At 37.9% G+C, this 19483-nt stretch overlaps 1 protein-coding gene across 1 annotated transcript in view; it reads right to left on the bottom strand.

The window, feature by feature from the left end:
* The window catches only part of LOC110448227 (netrin receptor UNC5C-like), a 96840-nt gene that overhangs the window by 497 nt on the left and 76860 nt on the right, over positions 1-19483 (bottom strand). Inside the window, exons 9-17 of the mRNA XM_021494371.1 lie at positions 17962-18018; positions 16558-16998; positions 15501-15602; positions 14593-14759; positions 14129-14365; positions 13737-13883; positions 8157-8327; positions 7652-7875; positions 451-5783 (exon numbers count right to left, since the gene is read on the bottom strand). Coding sequence (XP_021350046.1) covers positions 5612-5783; positions 7652-7875; positions 8157-8327; positions 13737-13883; positions 14129-14365; positions 14593-14759; positions 15501-15602; positions 16558-16998; positions 17962-18018 — 1718 coding nt within the window. The 3' untranslated portion in view covers positions 451-5611. The remainder of the gene's footprint in view (positions 1-450; positions 5784-7651; positions 7876-8156; positions 8328-13736; positions 13884-14128; positions 14366-14592; positions 14760-15500; positions 15603-16557; positions 16999-17961; positions 18019-19483) is intronic.

Raw genomic sequence — 19483 nt, 5'->3', positions numbered from 1 at the left:
TGTACTAGCACATGTCATCAAATGGTCGCACGCCTGTACTAGCACACGTCATGATCACTCGCACACCTGTACTAGCACATGTATGTTGTTGATAACTCGCACACCTGTACTAGCACAGGTCATCAAATGGTCACACACCTATACTAGCACATGTGTCAACAAATGGTCACACACTTGTACTAGCACATGTATGTTGTTGATAACTCGCACCCCTGTACTAGCACATGAGTCATCAAATGGTCAAACACCTGTACTAGCATGTCGTCAATTACACACCTGTACTAGGTCAGGTCATCAAATGGTAACACACCTGTACTAGCGCATGTCATCAAATGGTCGCACGCCTGTACTAGCACACGTCATCAAATCGTCACACACCTGTCCTAGCACAGGTCATCAAATGGTCACACTCCTGTACTAGCACACGTATGCTGTTGATCACTCACACACCTGTACTAGGATGTCAGCATTTGTTACACACCTGTACTAGCTCAGGTCATCAAATGGTCACACACCTGTACTATCACACATCATTTATCACTCTTCCACTTGCATAGCATTTATACATTCACATACAAGTTCATACACACACACTGCATATGGAATCAACAACTCTCAGAAAACACTTCCCCATTTGTTAAAATAAAGACACCACCCTTCCCACTTAAAAAAAAAGATGCATCCCTTCCCCTCTATGAAAAAAAAGTGACACCACCCTTGCCCGAAATTAGCTGTAATTACCCCATTATGGCACTGATCATTACATTAATGAAGAGTAAGATGGATTAGGTCAATCAGAAAACTTCCTTGCTTGAAAATTCTACTTAAAAAATGTGGCACATTGATTGCCTTCATCAAGTTAAATTTAATTTGTGTAATGTGATTCGTGCTGCTGTAATGGAATCTAGCCATCTGTTACCAGGACTTATCAGGTTTCAATTAAAACAAAAGGAAGAATGAGTAAAACCTGAAGTCATACGGCATCAAATCCCTGGGTCAAACGAATAGGTGTACTTTTTAGCTTGGAGCACGCTTTTGTCTCACAATGATGAAGGCATTGAACTCTTGTCTTAAAGGTACATTTGGCGTGGAGTGGCAGCAATCTTAACATACCTTGGCCCACTTGTATAAAACATCTCAACTCTTGAGATTTCCTCAAGTCTGAGATTTCCCATAGACAATACATTGCTTGAGATTTTCCTTAACTTTGAGATGTTTTATACAAGTGGGCCCTGGACCTCAGTATGACAATATCTGGATGCAGGGGTTAAAAATTCATTGTTATCCTTTAATAGATATTTTTCCCTCTAGGATCATTTAACATTCACAATGAACTAGACCATCAAACTATTAGTTAATCATCGAACAAATTGTTGAAAGAAACATTGTTTTCCTTTCAATTAAATATATGCCCCCTCTGATAAATGATTTGACCTACAATGACATTCATATTTAACGACAAGCTAATGACTTCAGCCTTGACATAAAATTCAATTTGTTCATTATATACATTGAACTTTTTAGTATTACACTTAAATTATGCTTCGTCATTCCCTATGCGTGATAAATTAAAAACTTAAAACATTAATATATATATATATATATCATAAATTAATAACACAAACAATTTTTCCAGAATCCAGTACTGAATATAAGATGCTTACAGATTAGGTCCCACCTTCATCAATTTTTCTGAGAGAAAAAATACATTGATGCTTTTAAGCATTCAAAATTAAAAATAGCATTACTATACTCAATAAATTAACATGGCTTCCTCGAATCATTAATGGAGAGACATACCACTCATTCACACTACCAACTGACCGGAGCCTACCAAACACAGCACGAGTGCCGTGCATGCCTTACTCCCCTGTGCCATTGCTGCGACACCATCTCTGTGATAAAGGGACTCCTGGCTCCACCTTGTGGCACACATGTCAAACAAGGGGGAAAACAGTTACACACAACACGCAGAATAATTGACAAGAAATTTGTAGCAAAATGATTAAAATAAAATACAATTCAAAATGATTTCCGGCCAGGAGACCATTTGATAAACAGTAGATGAAATTGTTTTTGACAAGAACCATTTTCTATGCCATATAAAACATGTTCTGAAGAAAAGCTATCATTTGGAAATGTTGACACTTTGGTGTGACACATACAATTGTTTCCAGTGTTCTTTCCCACTAAAAAATGGCTAATGATGCCCACACATGCTAGATATTAATAGCGAAGGAGACTTGCCAAAATGTGCACTGGCATGATAAAGAAACGGTGATATCTGAATGATTTAGGGCATATATACATGTCAGATGATGATTCATTCGCAAATAATAGCTTCTTTTCTTATGAAAGTTTAAAATGGGAATGATGAAAGTGATGATGGAAGCACTGCATTGTGTTGGGGTGAACATTAAATATTTATAATAAGGACAATAATCAAGTGAGGGCGACAATGATGTGCGTAAAGCCAGATCATCAAGTGAGGGCGACAATGATGTGCGTAAAGCCAGATCAATAGTTTGACAACACGGTTGTGATATATTAGATCATTACTCAGCGATTTATTTCTGAATTTCATATTAGCACCATCTGTGAGGGGAAAAAGCCAGCAGGTAACCAACTATATATGATAGGCATATGGAAAACAGACTGACCAACACTTCACATAGACAAAGATTCAAACTACTACTCTCTGTGAAACAGTGTTTCTTCAAAAACATTTTGGAACATGTTCAACAACATTTGAAAAATTCTTTGAAATATAGAAGTGATATACAAAAATTATAGAACACTCAAATAGATTAAAAAGAACCAAGTTCAACAATTCAACAATTCTTGCCTTTTACAGGAATCATAATGGAGGTTCATCTCCCCTTATCTACTGGTCATTTATCTATTTTAGTAAACTATTTCAGAGTTATAAGAAATAACACATTTCCTCTCAATGTTTGAGTGCCAGCTTGAGCATACATTTTACATACACACTAAAAGCACTTTTTTTCAGCAAGAGAGGGCATTTATCACCTTTTTATGAATTGTCTTTTGATTCCTATTACTTATGTATAATCAGATAGAACTAGAGACATGTCTCACTAACTAGCGTTTAACAGTGTCTGTAACGTGAAGGTCAACTCATTTTACCGAGAGCTCAGTTTAGCAGTACAGAATGAATGTTTGCATACTGAGAGGTTGAAACATGTTTGAGAGCAGGTCATAGTGTTATCAAGTACAGCTATAAAATGGTGACAATATGGTGTGTTCACACACCCATCTAGGTGGCAAATGAGTTAGGAGAAATGAGATACTGCACTGCTACACTTATAGACTGGTGTAATACCCTAATGAGACGAGTGATGGCCCCTAAACTGTTGTCAGTGTCGACAATCCTGCGCACACACATACACACATCGCCCTGTCCCCTCCGACATTATAATCCCCTCCATTCAGTACGCTGTCGAAGGTCAAAGGCAAGTACAATATCAATTGGCCTTTTATTCAGAGAGTCATTTGATTGTAAATATGCCCACACTTTCCATGTAATATTCAGTGTACAATTGACCATTCATCTAGGGTTTTATAAGATACAAAATGACTAGAAAGTATTTGAAGAATATATATATGCGCTAATGTTTTGTGAAAAGTAGACTAATTTTTTCTGAATAATTCAATTTTTCAACTCGACAGTAATAAAATTTAGCCCATATTGATTAAATGAAATTGGCCAGGTTTATATACGCCTTGTAATTGGTGAGCTACCTTTTGATATCCTCACCATTAGTTCCACCAGCTTTGAGCCATTGCACACCAAATTGACGCATCAAAGAATCGTGGTGTTTCTGCCAGGCCATACCTGGGACAAGAAGTACTGTAGATTCAGGATTACACCTGTCAGCCGGCCATATTCAGCCATTATTTTGATGTGGTATCAATCCCTGTACCACCACACAAAGGCAACATTATGGGAGAGAATGTGCATTACCTCAACATAAATTGCACCCTGTGACCCCAGTAATGTGATGCCATTGAAGTTGAAACAATTTAAAACTTCATCTGGTAGTTTAGCCTGTACAGGGCCCTAGGATTAGAGCGGTTATTTAGACATATCAGGTTTAACTTTGTTTTGGTTGCTTGAACAAATTACTCTTGTTATAAACCTCAGGTTTATCCCACGGGTAAAGAATTGCAATCACTTTCTCCTGTGCACCAACATAAATAATGACTCAATTTATTTTCATTCTTATTAAGATATCCTTTCATGATAATTCTTCCTACAACCACATCACCTTAATTACAGTTCAAATTGTTATACTACCCCAAGACAGAAAATGTGAATGTTTTTGTTTCAATAGTAGTACATGATTTATCATTATCAATACATATGAAGTTCAGATGTAGTATTTTTACAATAATAATATAATTCATAGCGCAACACCCTGGTTGTATCAACGGCCACGTGTTTGAATTTCATGTCTGACAAAATATTGACAATTTGTTTTTACACATGTTATAAGCACACATGTGAGGGTTAAAACAATAACCGACCATCCACACACACATTTGGCAGTTTGAATTGTAGGACAATTCATAATGTTATTTTATCACAATATTTGTTATCCTATCAACAGTCACCAGTGAGTGATGGTGTCATTTTTGACACAGATCACAAAGATGACCTCTTCGTTTGTCCCAGTTGAACACAACAACATTATCTCCACTGAAGATAGTGTATATACACCACATATCAAAGTTTATCTATGTCCATGTATATGGGGGCACTTTTTCCTTGACCTTTGACCAAGTTAGGGGGTTCAAAGGTTGACATTTCCGCCGACAGAAGTCATCAGTCTCTGCCAGGTCTAGGAAAATGCTTCTTTGCCTGAGCTCTTCTCTCATTTTGTTGTGTAGAATAGTTTTGTAGGAATCTTTCCACTTGTCTACCACAAAATCCAAACTGAAACTCCTAGAGTTGATTAATGACACTACTATTAAAATCTTTTTAAAAAATATATAGTTAGTGTGATAAGTCTTCATCTTCCTTGAAATAGCACTCTTTAAATTACTTGGCTGAGTTTCATTGTAAGTATAATACGGATTTTGTGTAGGCATCACCTCCCATGATAGGCATCAGCAGACATTCAATACGAGGTTATATTGAGCACCCATATTAGGCCGTTGTTTCATCGAGACATTCTAAGCACTACGAATGACAACTTATGTGGCAGCATTCATGAATATGATGCGCTCATGACATATATGAATCGACTCTGCTACTTTTTTGAACATGATATAAAGACCATCATGTCACTAGTTTATGCATCTCATTATTAAATGTCCTTATAAGGACCGACTGGGTTGCTGTTTGGTAAAGTAACCAATACTGTCCTAGTTTGCAATAGTTTCACAAACCAGTCAGCCTTGTGGAGCACCAGTGATGAGTTTGGTTATGAGACATATCTGCCCTCCGAGTCGGAACTCTTTGGGGTGTGCACAGCCTCCCGAGGCACTCGACGAATATTTTCGCCTCACACACGGAGGCTGCACACCATCACAGCCACACTTGCATAGGTTATAGAAGTATTGTCCTGTCATCAGCACACTGACAAAATCATAACCATGATCCTCGGTCCTCCTCAAGGACAGACGCCGCGTCCAACCGACCCATTACACGGAAAATGTTCATTAAGTCTGTAACAGCCGTCTCCTCTCTGTGTCGCGCCTCCCACAAGTCGAGGATGTGTTCTGTTGGCGACCCTTTTGTAGCAAAGAACTGAACATACCTGTAAATGAAATAACACACCATTAAAATCTGTCAGTTTTCTATTCAAATAAAGTAGCTATATCACAAAATGTAGCCGGGTCTGGAGAGAAACTTTGAAATATCTGAGCATTCATTTTTCGGTATATCAGAATAAGTTAAAGGAAGAGAATCCAAGCTGTTTGGATTGTATCTCCAGAGAATATGAGTTTGCTTGTTTGGAATGTTGACTTCAGTATACATGTACCTAGGGTATTTGTGCTTGACTGTTAACTTTGGGAGCCCTGAACACCTGTTTAACTATGGGCTAGATAATATGTTTTATTGCCTCGAGTGAAAATCTTCCTTTTGTTAACCAGGAAATTCAGAATTATATTATAAGCTAAATTCATAAAAAAAAAAGGAATATAGGTGAAATGAGAGGGAAGCGTAGAAGAAACATAGTGGATGATGTTACAGGTAAACACAGTGCCTACACATGTATCACAAGAAAACTGTAGATAACCCCAAACAAACCTAGCCCCTCCCGTACGCTATCATAAGTAAACTGTAGATAACCCGAAACAAACCTAGCCCCTCCTGTCCGCTAACATAAGTAAACTGTAGATAACACCAAACAAACCTAGCCCCTCTCGTACGGTAACATAAGTAAACTGTATATAACCCCAAACAAACCTAGCCCCTCTCGTACGGTAACATAAGTAAACTGTAGATAACACCAAACAAACCTAGCCCCTCCCGTACGGTAACATAAGTACAAACTGCAAATGACGTATACAAAGTGATTTTTTTCTATCATCAACCCAAGGTATTTAAGCTACATTTCCTATTTTTTTTATACCAACATAATCCTTCTGCCTTTTTCCCCCTAGTCATTTGGGGAGCTGTCAGGATTATGTAGTCTTACCAAGGAAAATCAAGTCTGTGAAACGAGGCTTATACACACTCTATGAAATGCACATGTAAAGAAATTTCAAATCACATGCCATTAGCCTCATGCTGCTCAGTCGGCTGTCTAGGTATCCCCCCAATATCTCTACCCTCCGTCCTCCGAGGGAGGCAGAGTGATCCCCCCCTACATCGTACACATTACTGTTTTATTAGTATCCTACCCTTACCCCGTGTAAAAAGTTAGATTTATGACTCATAATTTATAACAATTTTTTTTCCAAATTACTCTTTTATTTGTTAGACACAAACTATTGATATTTTTGAATCAAACATACAACTGTACAGGAAGTGAAACATGTCTTTTCTCAAAGTGAAACTAAGTTCCTGTTTGTGTAATATTTGTCTAAGTAAGCCTCTCACTATCTGATATAATCTGTATCTAATGTAATGATTGATATCAAAATGTGTCTGGTTAATTGCTATTTTCTAACAGTACCTCAATAGAAGAATCATCAAGCCTGTTCAATAATTACAGCCACAGATCCAGTGAGGCAATATATATATATAAAAATCTACAGGAGTTGGCAACCAAGGCATTCTTCCAATTTCAATCATTTCCGTTTTCCTAAAACTTAAACTTAACGACATGCCTCCGTAGGATTTGAAAAGATAGAGTACACTGCTCATCATTACCCCAGTAGGAGACTATTGATGTAGAGCCCCCTGTTCATGTGTGCCCGCTATTGTTTCCACCTCACTGTGTTCAGTCTGATTAATGCCGTAATTAGATTTACCTAAATTCATTGATCTATTTCTGATTCCTCCATTATTGATGGAGATTTTACGAATGCCACCAGGTCAGACTGGTAAATTAGTTAGTAAAATGGCTGTGAAGTTCTCCCTTTCACTGCTCATTCCCAAGCTTATTCTCACTTATTGCTTTTTCCATAGTTAGATATTTAAAGTTTTATAGACTTTGTCTATGTATTGAATACCTACCTATCTACTGTGAGGGCCTGAGCTAACATCCTCCAGTCATTACCCCGAGCATTGGGAGGATCTAGTAACATGCACAATCTTGTCCTTATATGTGTTGGCAGTCGGAAGTTTTGACCTTGAGGGTCGAGCGTTACCATGGAGCTGAACCCTGAACTGGAATTGGTGGTAACTGTTGATGACCTCCCTTTGAGTGTTGAGGAGGGCGTGGAACAAGATGTTGATTTCTGGAGTAAAAATAAAATAAAAATATTAATTTCAACATTTCTTCTAGAAAATATCGATGAAAGTTAAGTCTTAAATCTGAAGTATGATGGAAAAAAATTATAGATGAATTTAAAAGTGACCAAGCTGATTCTAAAAAGAAATTTGGACACTACAACAAGAGAACTGCGGGCAGATAAAGGGAGACAGCTACATTCACACACAATCATTGGGAAGATGGACAGGCAACGGGAGCTATACACCTAAATGAAGGGAATGTGAACAGGTAAGGGAGACAACTGACCTCTTTAAAGTTGTTGCTGATGTTGAGGACCTGTCTATTACTGAGTATAGCTTTCTGGTAGACCTGTATTTTACAGCTAACTTTGTGGTAAGCCCGGTCCACCAGTTCCAGTGAGAACGAACAGTGTAGGTTGTTCTGAGTCCCACTCCAAATGTGCTGGAACGGAATCTCCTGCAAGGACAGAATATAAGCAATATTTATTAATATTAAAACCAATCAACACATCACTTCAACAAATTACTAATAAGTAGCATACTAATAACATCAAGTTTTTAAGAAACACCCCGCTGTTGGTTTTTTCATTTATTATGCTCCTTTGAATTCCCTCTGATAATTGTATGTGAATACACTATGATTATCGTATTAGTCCATGGATTCACCACTGCCAATATATCAAAGTATAAGAGAAATATTACATCACATTTCCTTAAAAATAATATGCACATAGGCTAAGTCAATTAAAGTTAATGTGATCTTCAGGGACATATCAAAATGGATTGTTTGAGACCTAGTTACAATGTCTACCTTGCTAAAACACTATTGACAAACAGATATTTCATGAAAATTGAATATTCAATTATATAAATGCGGGATGCATGAAGTACCCCTCAGCCATTTTAAAATGAATTATATTAAGAGATTGTTGGTATGCATAATGCAAACAGTGATCAAATTATGCAGCGATATATGGGCACTAACAACAGAGGGAGTTTGATAGTTGCATCTGTCATACTGACACAGGAAAGTGAATCTATTTTAATCAAATCTGTTGGAAAACACAATCGTCAAGTCCGCATCGGGAGGGGTGGGTCTGACGATGCTTATATCAGCTCCTTTTCATCTGTTATTTTTTTTTATATTACCCTTATAATTTATGAGCCCCTATACAAAAGTTTGACAACGGGAATTCCTCCAGTGACCCTGTCACTTTGTAACCTAACTAAGGGTCCATGGCATTATCCCGGCTACAAAGGGAGAGAAGTGAGTGTCAGTTTTATGTGACAGAGTTGGAGATACACTGCTATACTACACCATATAACAACATGGAATGCTTTACACACAGACATAAGACCATTTTATTTTCTTAATTCACCTAATCTCTTAACACCTCCAGTTTCTGGTTAACATAAATCAGTATTTATGATTAAGAAGTATTTACTGGTTGACCAGTTCACTAGTACAATTTTATCCTATTGTCTCTTGTTTGACTTGAAGAAACTATTTATTTGTTTTAATTTATGGATTTTTTTTGTTTCCAAATTCGCTAACTTTGCTAAATTTTCACCCTCTAGCATGGCTGTACATAGTACAATGCTAACACCCTATCTCCAGTGGCAGTATATAGTACAATGCTAACACCCTATCTCCAGTGGCAGTACGTAGTACAATGCTAACACCTTATCTCCAGTGGTGGTACATAGTACAATGCTAACCCCCTATCTCCAGTGGTGGTACATAGTACAATGCTAACCCCTTATCTCCAGTGGTGGTACATAGTACAATGCTAACACCTTATCTCCAGTGGCAGTACATAGTACAATGCTAACTCCCGGGCTCCAGTGGCAGTACATAGTACAATGCTAACCCCCGGGCTCCAGTGGCAGTACATAGTACAATGCTAACGCCCTATCTCCAGTGGTGGTACATAGTTCAATGCTAACACCTTATCTCCAGTGGTGGTACATAGTACAATGCTAACCCCTTATCTCCAGTGGCAGTACATAGTACGATGCTAACACCCTATCTCCAGTGGTGGTACATAGTACAATGCTAACCCCTTATCTCCAGTGGTGGTACATAGTACAATGCTAACACCTTATCTCCAGTGGCAGTACATAGTACAATGCTAACTCCCGGGCTCCAGTGGCAGTACATAGTACAATGCTAACGCCCTATCTCCAGTGGTGGTACATAGTTCAATGCTAACACCTTATCTCCAGTGGTGGTACATAGTACAATGCTAACACCCTTCCTCCAGTGATGGTACATAGAACAATGCTAACACCCTTCCTCCAGTGGCAGTACATAGTACAATGCTAACACCCGGGCTCCAGTGGCAGTACATAGTACAATGCTAACACCTTATCTACAGTGGCAGTACATAGTACAATGCTAACACCCTATCTCCAGTGGTGGTACATAGTACAATGCTAACACCCTATCTCCAGTGGCAGTCCAAAGTACAATGCTAACATCCTATCTCCAGTGGCAGTACATAGTACAATGCTAACACCCGGGCTCCAGTGGCAGTACATAGTACAATGCTAACACCCTATCTCCAGTGGCAGTACATAGTACAATGCTAACACCTTATCTCCAGTGATGGAACATAGTACAATGCTAACACCTTATCTCCAGTGGCAGTACATAGTACAATGCTAACACCCTATCTCCAGTGGTGGTACATAGTACAATGCTAACACCCTTCCTCCAGTGATGGTACATAGTACAATGCTAACACCCGGGCTCCAGTGGCAGTACATAGAACAATGCTAACACCCTTCCTCCAGTGCTGGTACATAGAACAATGCTAACACCCTTCCTCCTGTGGCAGTACATAGAACAATGCTAACACCCCTCCTCCAGTGATGGTAAATAGAACAATGCTAACACCCTATCTCCAGTGATGGTACATAGAACAATGCTAACACCCTTCCTCCAGTGGCAGTACATAGTACAATGCTAACACCCTATCTCCAGTACTAGTGGCGATACATGGGGTAATGCTAAAATCCCATCCCCTGAGATGGTACAGTAGTAGAGTGCTAATGGCAGAAATTTGCAGGGCAAGAAATCGGAGCTTAACTGTGTCATCTTGGTTTAATAGTTCATTTATTACCATAAATGTAAAAGTAATCAGGGTATGATCTCCCAGGCAAATGAACAGTTGACAAAAGAAAGACTCATAAATCATAAGCGTGACAAAAGTGTCTTCAACTGGGGGCATCTGTTTAAACAAATCCCCTTCAGAGCTAGATTTATGGTGTTACCAAAATGATTCCCCTATGGAAATTTAACAGAACCTATTTTTCATGTCTTCAAAACTCCCCATGTGGAGATGATAGTTGACCAGACAGGGCTGACCTCTAATGTGAATTAGCCCCTCCATGACCTTGTCTGCACCTCTACCGGCAATCTTCACTTCAACCTGCTCATTTGCTAATTGTGTTTTATCAGGGCTAGACATTCCAGTCAGAGTGACACAGCTGGGTGAATTAGCCCCACTGAAGTGGCTAGATAAGTTTGTCATTACTCATAGATATCTATCACTGGGTCACTTTACCAAATCATTTTACATTTTTGGCCAATAAACTGGTAGTAATCCTAACATTTCATGGGACTTCACAGATCTTTCATAAAGATAGCTTAATACTACTCTTATTTATTCCAATTTCTATAATTACTTCAATAAAATATCTCTTATCAGTGTTTGAAACACAAATATTGTTAATAACTAGCAATAGTTTTAGGCCCAGAATTAATTAACAATATCTAAATACTTTGATTTCTTTGTACTGGGAATAATTTTTTTGAATTTTAAAATCTTTATAAAACACGTCCCAAAGATATTCCATAATCTTCCTCAGTTCCTTAGTCTATAATTTTAATGTCATATAATTTCCATTTTACCTATTTTTTTTGGTTTCAGTTAAACATTGCTTCCAACGTAAAATTGCCACTGCACGATAAATATATCAATTTTCTCCAGAATGCATAAAGCATGGCAGGAAAAGCTTAACCCAACCATCCATTTAAACTGCAATGAGAAGTTTATCTGTCAAAATTGTGCAAAAAATTCTAAATTTAATTCAAAATTATTGGGAGCCATGATGGAGAATTACAGTCATTAGAATCTCTTGGCGAGAAAGTTTATCTTGGGGTCTTATATTACTTGAAATATGAAATGTACAATTACGGCGTCAGATTCGATGTGCAGCAGCTGTGTGCAGCATCGCGACTGCGGCGAGCGACGTATCAGATTGGTCGTGTATGAATTGTCTCCCCATCATCTCAAGCGATCTTATTTGTGCAGGTGCATGGGTCGCAGTAATTTCTAACTTTTCCAAATTCTTCAAAAGACAATAGAATTGCTATGACAATAGCAGCAAAATCTGTAAATAATATTTCCATTATCAATTAAAAAATTATGTTGCGACATGCAGTGTTTAATCCCTTATCTGTCCCAAACACATTCACGATGCTTCCGCAGTCTGGTGATATTTGTCCAATCTGATCTCGTAAACATTATCTTTATTTTCTCTCAAAATATGGGCAATGTTTTCTCTGGTCTAATGAATTCATGGCCTGGGTATTCTATGAGGAAATTAGTTAGTGTTCAAATTAAATAGAAATAGAATGCTACCACTCGGTACAATTAAGTAGAACAGATCTGAAATCAACGACACATGCCGACTTCCTCTTCCTAGGACCCGGCCACCATTTGCCAGTCTGTCTGTAATTTACCCTGGCTACAGTTACACCAACTGGAGCTGGGAACAATGACCGGCTCTCCATGTCTTGTTTTATTAACAATGTGATGTCAAACAATCATCCATCACAGCCCAATTTGTGTTGGGGGGTGAGAATATCTGATGGAACTCCTCCCCCTGCCATGTGGGCTGACAATAAAATAGGGCACAGTAGATACCTGATCCCACCGGCTCTGTCACAATACACACTAATTATGCTGATTTATGCATGTCATACAATGACTGTACTTGTATTAAATGATATGCTCAGATACCTCTGGTTCTATCTAGTATATAATGGACACAGACATTTATCAATTTGTCCAATTGGGTTGTATGTATGTGGCCACAAATCACGATAATTCCTTCCTTTATCCCAATACAACCTCCCCTAAATCTGCCCCTCCTTTTGTTCCACGTGAACTAGATAATCAGCTCCTCACCACACTTTGGACAAACTCATTTGTCTTTTTATCTAGTTAATGGATTTAGATCCGTTTCCTCCAACCAATACCCCTACAAATGTCCCCTCCCCCCTCCCTCCCAACCTCGACAAACTTTGAACAAACCAACTATATCTAACCTGAGTATACCAACTGACGTTCATCAGCAACATCAAACCCAAGTCTCCCAACCTGGCAATCATACAGAAAGTCACTTTCCCTAACCCCATTCACATTATAAAAGGTCAGACCCTATATAAACTAATTCAGATCTATATCAGTTAAATGGTCCCGCTAACAAATGTCAGTCCAGTCCCAACCACACCTCCAAACAAAAATATATCACTAAATTCTTCGTGATATAGCAGCATTTATCAACTTTATATGTCCATGTAAATAGCAGGAAATTTTTGAAACAAAAAAACTTGAATTAGAGATGACAAGATATCTTAATACATTATTGTCATCCGACAATCTGTAGTACACCTCCAAATGTCACTGGTACACGACACCAGCAACACACCAGCGACACACCAGCGTACACAACAGCAACACACCAGCGTACACACCAGCGACACACCAGCGTACACACCAGCGACACACCAGCGTACACACCAGCGTACACACCAGCGACACACTAACAAGCTATCCGGGTGTACAACACCTACCTGGTAGTTTGCTGCTAATTTACTTCTCCAACCAGGGGTGAGTTCTTCAATGGTAAGGCACAAATTGTGTCCACCATCTTGGAATGGTATCTGCTTGGGTTTGTCAAGTAAACGTCCTCCAAATTTTCTCTCTTCTTGTATCACACTCTGGAAAGTTCAAAAGTCAGCATAAAAATTCTTTTCATCTCAAAGATATTGAAAATGCAAAATTCCTTTCAAATTATTAGAACGGCTTCTTAAACGAATATCTCAAATCAAACGAACCTAAATAGGATTTTTGAAAGTTTCACCCACTTATCATACTCGAATATACATTTTTCCATTTGATTATCATTCAATCTCCATAGTCAACATTTGTAAGTGTGAAACATGATATTGAATTTAAAGCTTACTTCTAATGCATCCTGGGTATCCTCTACCACATATACTCTGATGCTGAAATCCATGGATGGAGGCATCATAGGGGCGAAAGCAGCCAGACGGAGGATTTTGATTGGCTTTCCCCCATGGACTGCCTCCCCTATAAGGGCGTATCTCTGAAGGTATTCGGTCATGATGTGGCAGTGGTTAGGATCTAGCTGGGCATAGATTGGTGTATTTATCGTCTCCTGTCCTAATGTTACAATTTTCTACAATAAAAGATTTTTTCAGGATTAATTTCATATGGCAAAAATAAATTAAATATTAAGTAGGAATTCTTTAATTTCAGTAGAGTTCAGACACAAGTGTCGTGTTTTGTGTGAATAATTATTTTTCTCTCTCAAACCACACTTTCCCATATATTCTGTAATGAATCCATGATTTGTTGATGGTTAGTGTTATCAAAGGCTGTTCCAGGAACCTTTTGGTTACTTACATGCCATCGTGGGGGTTCGTCTGTGGGCGTGTCACTGGTACAAAGGGAGAGCATCCAACCACCCTGCCGCATGTTGGCACAGTGTTGGACGGACAGGATAACTGGTTTCAGCATATCATGTTTGACAGGGCCAACCAATATCACAGGACTAATAACTGTCTGGTGATCTGTCAAAAACAACATTTTACCTGTCAGAAAAAACCTGACAAATGTACACAATTCATCTGGGGAGTCCAGATGTCTGTTAGGTAGACCCTTCTTCCTTTTGTCATAAAAAAGGCATCACATAACATTATTTGGACATTAACGATATCACAAAAGCTCTCAATTTCAAATAGTATTTAATTTTCAAACATAATCTTTATATAGAGTCTGTCCTAGTGTTTCATTAAAAAAAATACATGTTTCTAAATTTTGATGCAAATTTTTATTCATTTCTTTTATTTAATTAATACAACCAGCACTACCTGCTCTAAATCGGAATGAAATACCAAATTTCCAAAACATGAGTAATTCACTTTCTCTTCTATATCCTACAATGGAGGGTAAAGAAAGACATCTGCATTTTAATGTCACATCACTGTCAACTCAGATAGAAGATTAGGACACGGTAGAAACACAATTTGAATTTTTATTCACTTTTCGAGTTAACACCGTCAAAGATTCTCTGATCATACCTATATATCAGATGATTTATGCAAACAGCTCCACTTTCTATACAGTGCCAGGTGATGCACTTCTACCTGTCATTAGTGGAGTCGAGACAGATTCAGCCAATCACAGAGTCTGATCAGGTTATTAGTGTATTATTTGTTTATTATACTAACCGTAGGTAGAGTATCGGTTCAGAACTAACTGCCTGAAGGAGCACAAAGTTCAAATCAGATAACGGTGCTCACTTAACATACCTGAGAGTTTGGGCCTGTCCTTGTCGTCGCGACACACAGCAATGAACAGCTCCTCCGTGTGACCCTTTTTAATGGCTCCCTCCGGCACCGTCAGTGCAACACCTGTGCAGGAAAAACCATTTTAACCTCAATCTACTTCACTCAGTTATAGCTCAGAAAGGTTTAACCATTCCATCGCTATCTCCCAATATGTATATAAGCTATTAAAGAAATACACTGAATTGACAATATGGTAATGAATATATACTCGACTTCATTTCCATTTTAAATTTTAATATCCATAAATTACAGACAACCTGTTAACACAGATGTCTCATTTAAATATGTTTCTCCCGCTCACAAACTCATCTCCCGGAGTTAATGTCTCCTAAAACATCACCCCGATTACTTTTTTCTGAGGATTCATGATACAAATAATTATCATTCTGCTAAAAAAAAACTGTTATGTGAAATTAAACATTTCTAAAGTTTAAATGGATGATGATATCACTCAAATTTTCCCACTGCAAAATTGAAAAATGTTATCATAACGTTTTTTTAAGGCAACAGAAATTGAATGCAATCTGAATGCTTTCAGACTTCTCCAATATAGCCCGTGGGTATGCATAAACATACAAATGGAATTGTAGATTTTTAGATTTGAAAATTCACAAGGCATGAACAAAATGAGAATGACTAGTATGACTTAAAATGTTGGCAGAAAATCAGAAACTCAAACAAACTCCTAAATAATCTAGAAACATTATAAACAATGGCTAGAAGTGGTAATCAAACACAGAATCAGGCTAGCTCACTACACTGTTTTATCCTCAGCTTACAATCAGTCATCCTCATTTTCTCATTTCGCAATTAATAACCATTTAAACAGATAATAATCAAAAGTGGGGTGTAAAAATGTTTCTGATGAGGTGACTATCAAATTTTTACCGTCTCTCACAGAAAATCATCATTACTTTGTATATACCAGGTTATCTTTGCTTAGATAGTTTTTGAAAGTGAATTTGCAAGCCTCATTCTGGGAGAACAGATAAATGATACAGGTGTTTTGATTGGCTACCTGAGTCCGAGAGGACCAGGCGTCCACCCTGGTGGTTGAACGTAGTCCATGCCACAGCCTCCATGTCAATATTGCTAGGTAACTGGACGGACATCATAGACTGGCGACTATCCATCACATTGTTATTCTGTATAGGTGGTCTCGGTCCAAGGGGAACTGGAGGTGGCACATCTTTCTCGTATGGTAATTTTTCTTGAGGTCTATTATTCATAAATGTGGGTTCTACAAAAAGTGTTTTGCCATTTTTGGTAAGAGTGCCTCCCGATAATCTACTGTCCATGCTAGGACTGATGTCAGGTTTATCATAAATGTTCTCGACCGAGTTCACATGGTTGTTATTGGGAGCCTCTAAACTAGGACTGCGGGAGATTCCGTTATTCATGTTGTTGTGTTGTACAATGACTACAGTCTGTGTCAGGTCTGGGGGTACAGAAACCACGCCTACAAAATAAACACATTTCAATTTAGGATTTCATATGGTTAGATTTTCACCAAAACAGACGTTTGAACTATTTTAATTTATCTATACTACCCAAGTCAATAATACAACAAGTGAAATAAGTCTATTTTGTATTTTATTACTGTACATGGTATCGTTTATTGAGCATTTGTTTTCAATCTGTATATATAGCAAATTTTGCTGCAAAAGAACGAGATAAAAGCATGATCAATGATCGATCTAACCTTGTCCAGTCTGACTAACCTAAAAAAGATCTGTCTAGGTTGGCTACTGTGTAGGAGGAAATACACCGGCCATTACTTCCTGTAAGACCTGACCAGCAGAGCCATCCATTTGTCTGGCCTCCTCACACCTGCTAATCTCACGCCCGTTAACCCACTAATTGATTTCTATTGTTAGAATACATGTTATTTCACCTATAAAATATTACTACTTTGGTACAGATGATAAATGGCTGATCGGAAGCACTACAAAAGGTTTACAGAGTTAATATCAAACCAAATCTGAGGAAAGTGTTGTCATGGCGTGAAACAGTTATCATTATATCAAATGATTCATACGTTTAATCTTTTGATCAAATTTCCTTCGAATCAATAATGTGTGAAGATGGCCGTCAAACATGTTGAATTGTCTACAGAGAAGTTGTGATAGACACAGGGAACAGGAGATTGAGGTTCAGAAATATAAGCCCCTACTATATGGTAAACTTCCACAAGTGTTGAACCTGATATGTGTGTTACTGCTGGGCCACTAGAACTATCTCTTACATCAGACTGGGTATCACTACAAACTCTTCTGCAGGTGTCATGTAAGCTGATAATAACACTTGGAGGCCCTACAGACATCAGAAAACATTATACTTCTTTTATTTGGTTATTATAAACTATTCTTTATATAATATTTTACAAAGTTGTAGCATTTCTTCAGTTAATTTTTGTACCTACCATTTCCATTTTTGTGTGCTTTCTTCTCCTCGTCAGTTAGGGGCGGTTGGTTACTATCTACAAATGCAAAGACCTTGATTAGAATTATATTTATTGCAATATTATTCACTTTTGTAAATTATAAGATCAGGATTTACAAACATTTTGGACCTGTAGGTATCACCAAAATCTGATAAACTTGATTTAAGCCGAAGTGTGTATTTTAATTGATCATGATGCCCGAGAAAAAGGATTTTGAATAATTCTGATCAGACTGGTTGATATACAGGTCAGATGTTTACACAAGTCGGGAGCACCTGGTCTTTGAAAAGTGACAAATGTACCGTTTAAGTGGGGTTTGGCATTTTTGATTGTTCCCTTTGTAAATTTTGAGCGGGCGTGGTATAGCCACCATATCTTATCGGATAAATCTTACTCCGGGTCGGATAAATGCTTGTAGACATGCTACCCTCAAACCCCATACAAGGTTAGCACCATCAAAATCTCTTTTCTGAAATCGAATTCTTCACAAATGGGAAAATTGTAAAATTGCTTTTTAAAATAATTTGCTGGTGTCAGTGACCAATACCACTCTATAATTTTGCAGAGAATAAAATGACACGTCAAACACGTTTTTTCTCCTCCATCTGTCAATAGTTCATCCAGAAAGCCACCGACCTAATACAATCAGTACAGACGACTCCCCGTACAAACACACCTTGTAAATTCTCCTTAATGTTTACAACACAAAATACTCAACCACAGCTGTTCTGGCTAATTATAGCTTGACCTTCGACTGAGCTTTTATCTCCAGTCGTTATCAAAATGGTTTTATTTGATTCTATTTCAAAAACAAGAAACGTAACCTTTCACAATTACAAACTCTCTCATACAATCTGGAACATAATTTAATTTTTCTTTCATCCACTTCAGAAATAATTCAAATTTGTATTTTTTTTGGTCCATTCTGGTTCAAATTCAATAAATCTCTTCCAGCTTCTAACTGTGTCTTTTGTGACACACAACCTCAAACTAAATTGACTACCACACCATCGAGATCCCAAAAGGCATGGTCACGAAGCACACACTGGTTTGTTTTAGATGGTTCATGTTAAAAGATTCTATCATACGGACAACCATTGACACACTTAAGGTCAAGTCAGGTGACAAAGACTACAAAACTTTATGATATTTTACAGCATGAAGAAACGTGAGGTGCCCTTTGATATACAATAGGGCCACCTTGTCACCTGCTATCAACAAACTTTCAAATCACCAATTGTGTTCATTGGAACCATTCATTTAGTGCAGCATTGTTGTTCATGTTGTTTACTAACGTGTGTTGAGGGAGATAGTGGAGGTTTCCTATTGGATGTAAGGAGTAGCCAATAGGTATGAGGTATAAATTGAATGTAGATGTGTCGCCTCATTGGTTCTGTGGTCAGTTTAGTGGACATTGTATTCTCACATGGTTTAATTGCCGTTATCAGCACAGAGTATTTCCACTAGGGGTCACTAATAAGTTCAAAAGGGGAGGAAAAAA

This window comes from Mizuhopecten yessoensis, unplaced genomic scaffold (genome assembly GCF_002113885.1).
Source record: "Mizuhopecten yessoensis strain PY_sf001 unplaced genomic scaffold, ASM211388v2 scaffold3949, whole genome shotgun sequence".
NCBI lineage: Eukaryota > Metazoa > Mollusca > Bivalvia > Pectinida > Pectinidae > Mizuhopecten > Mizuhopecten yessoensis.
The sequence above is the reverse complement of the archived record's forward strand: the minus strand, read 5'-3'. Positions and strand labels throughout refer to the sequence as shown.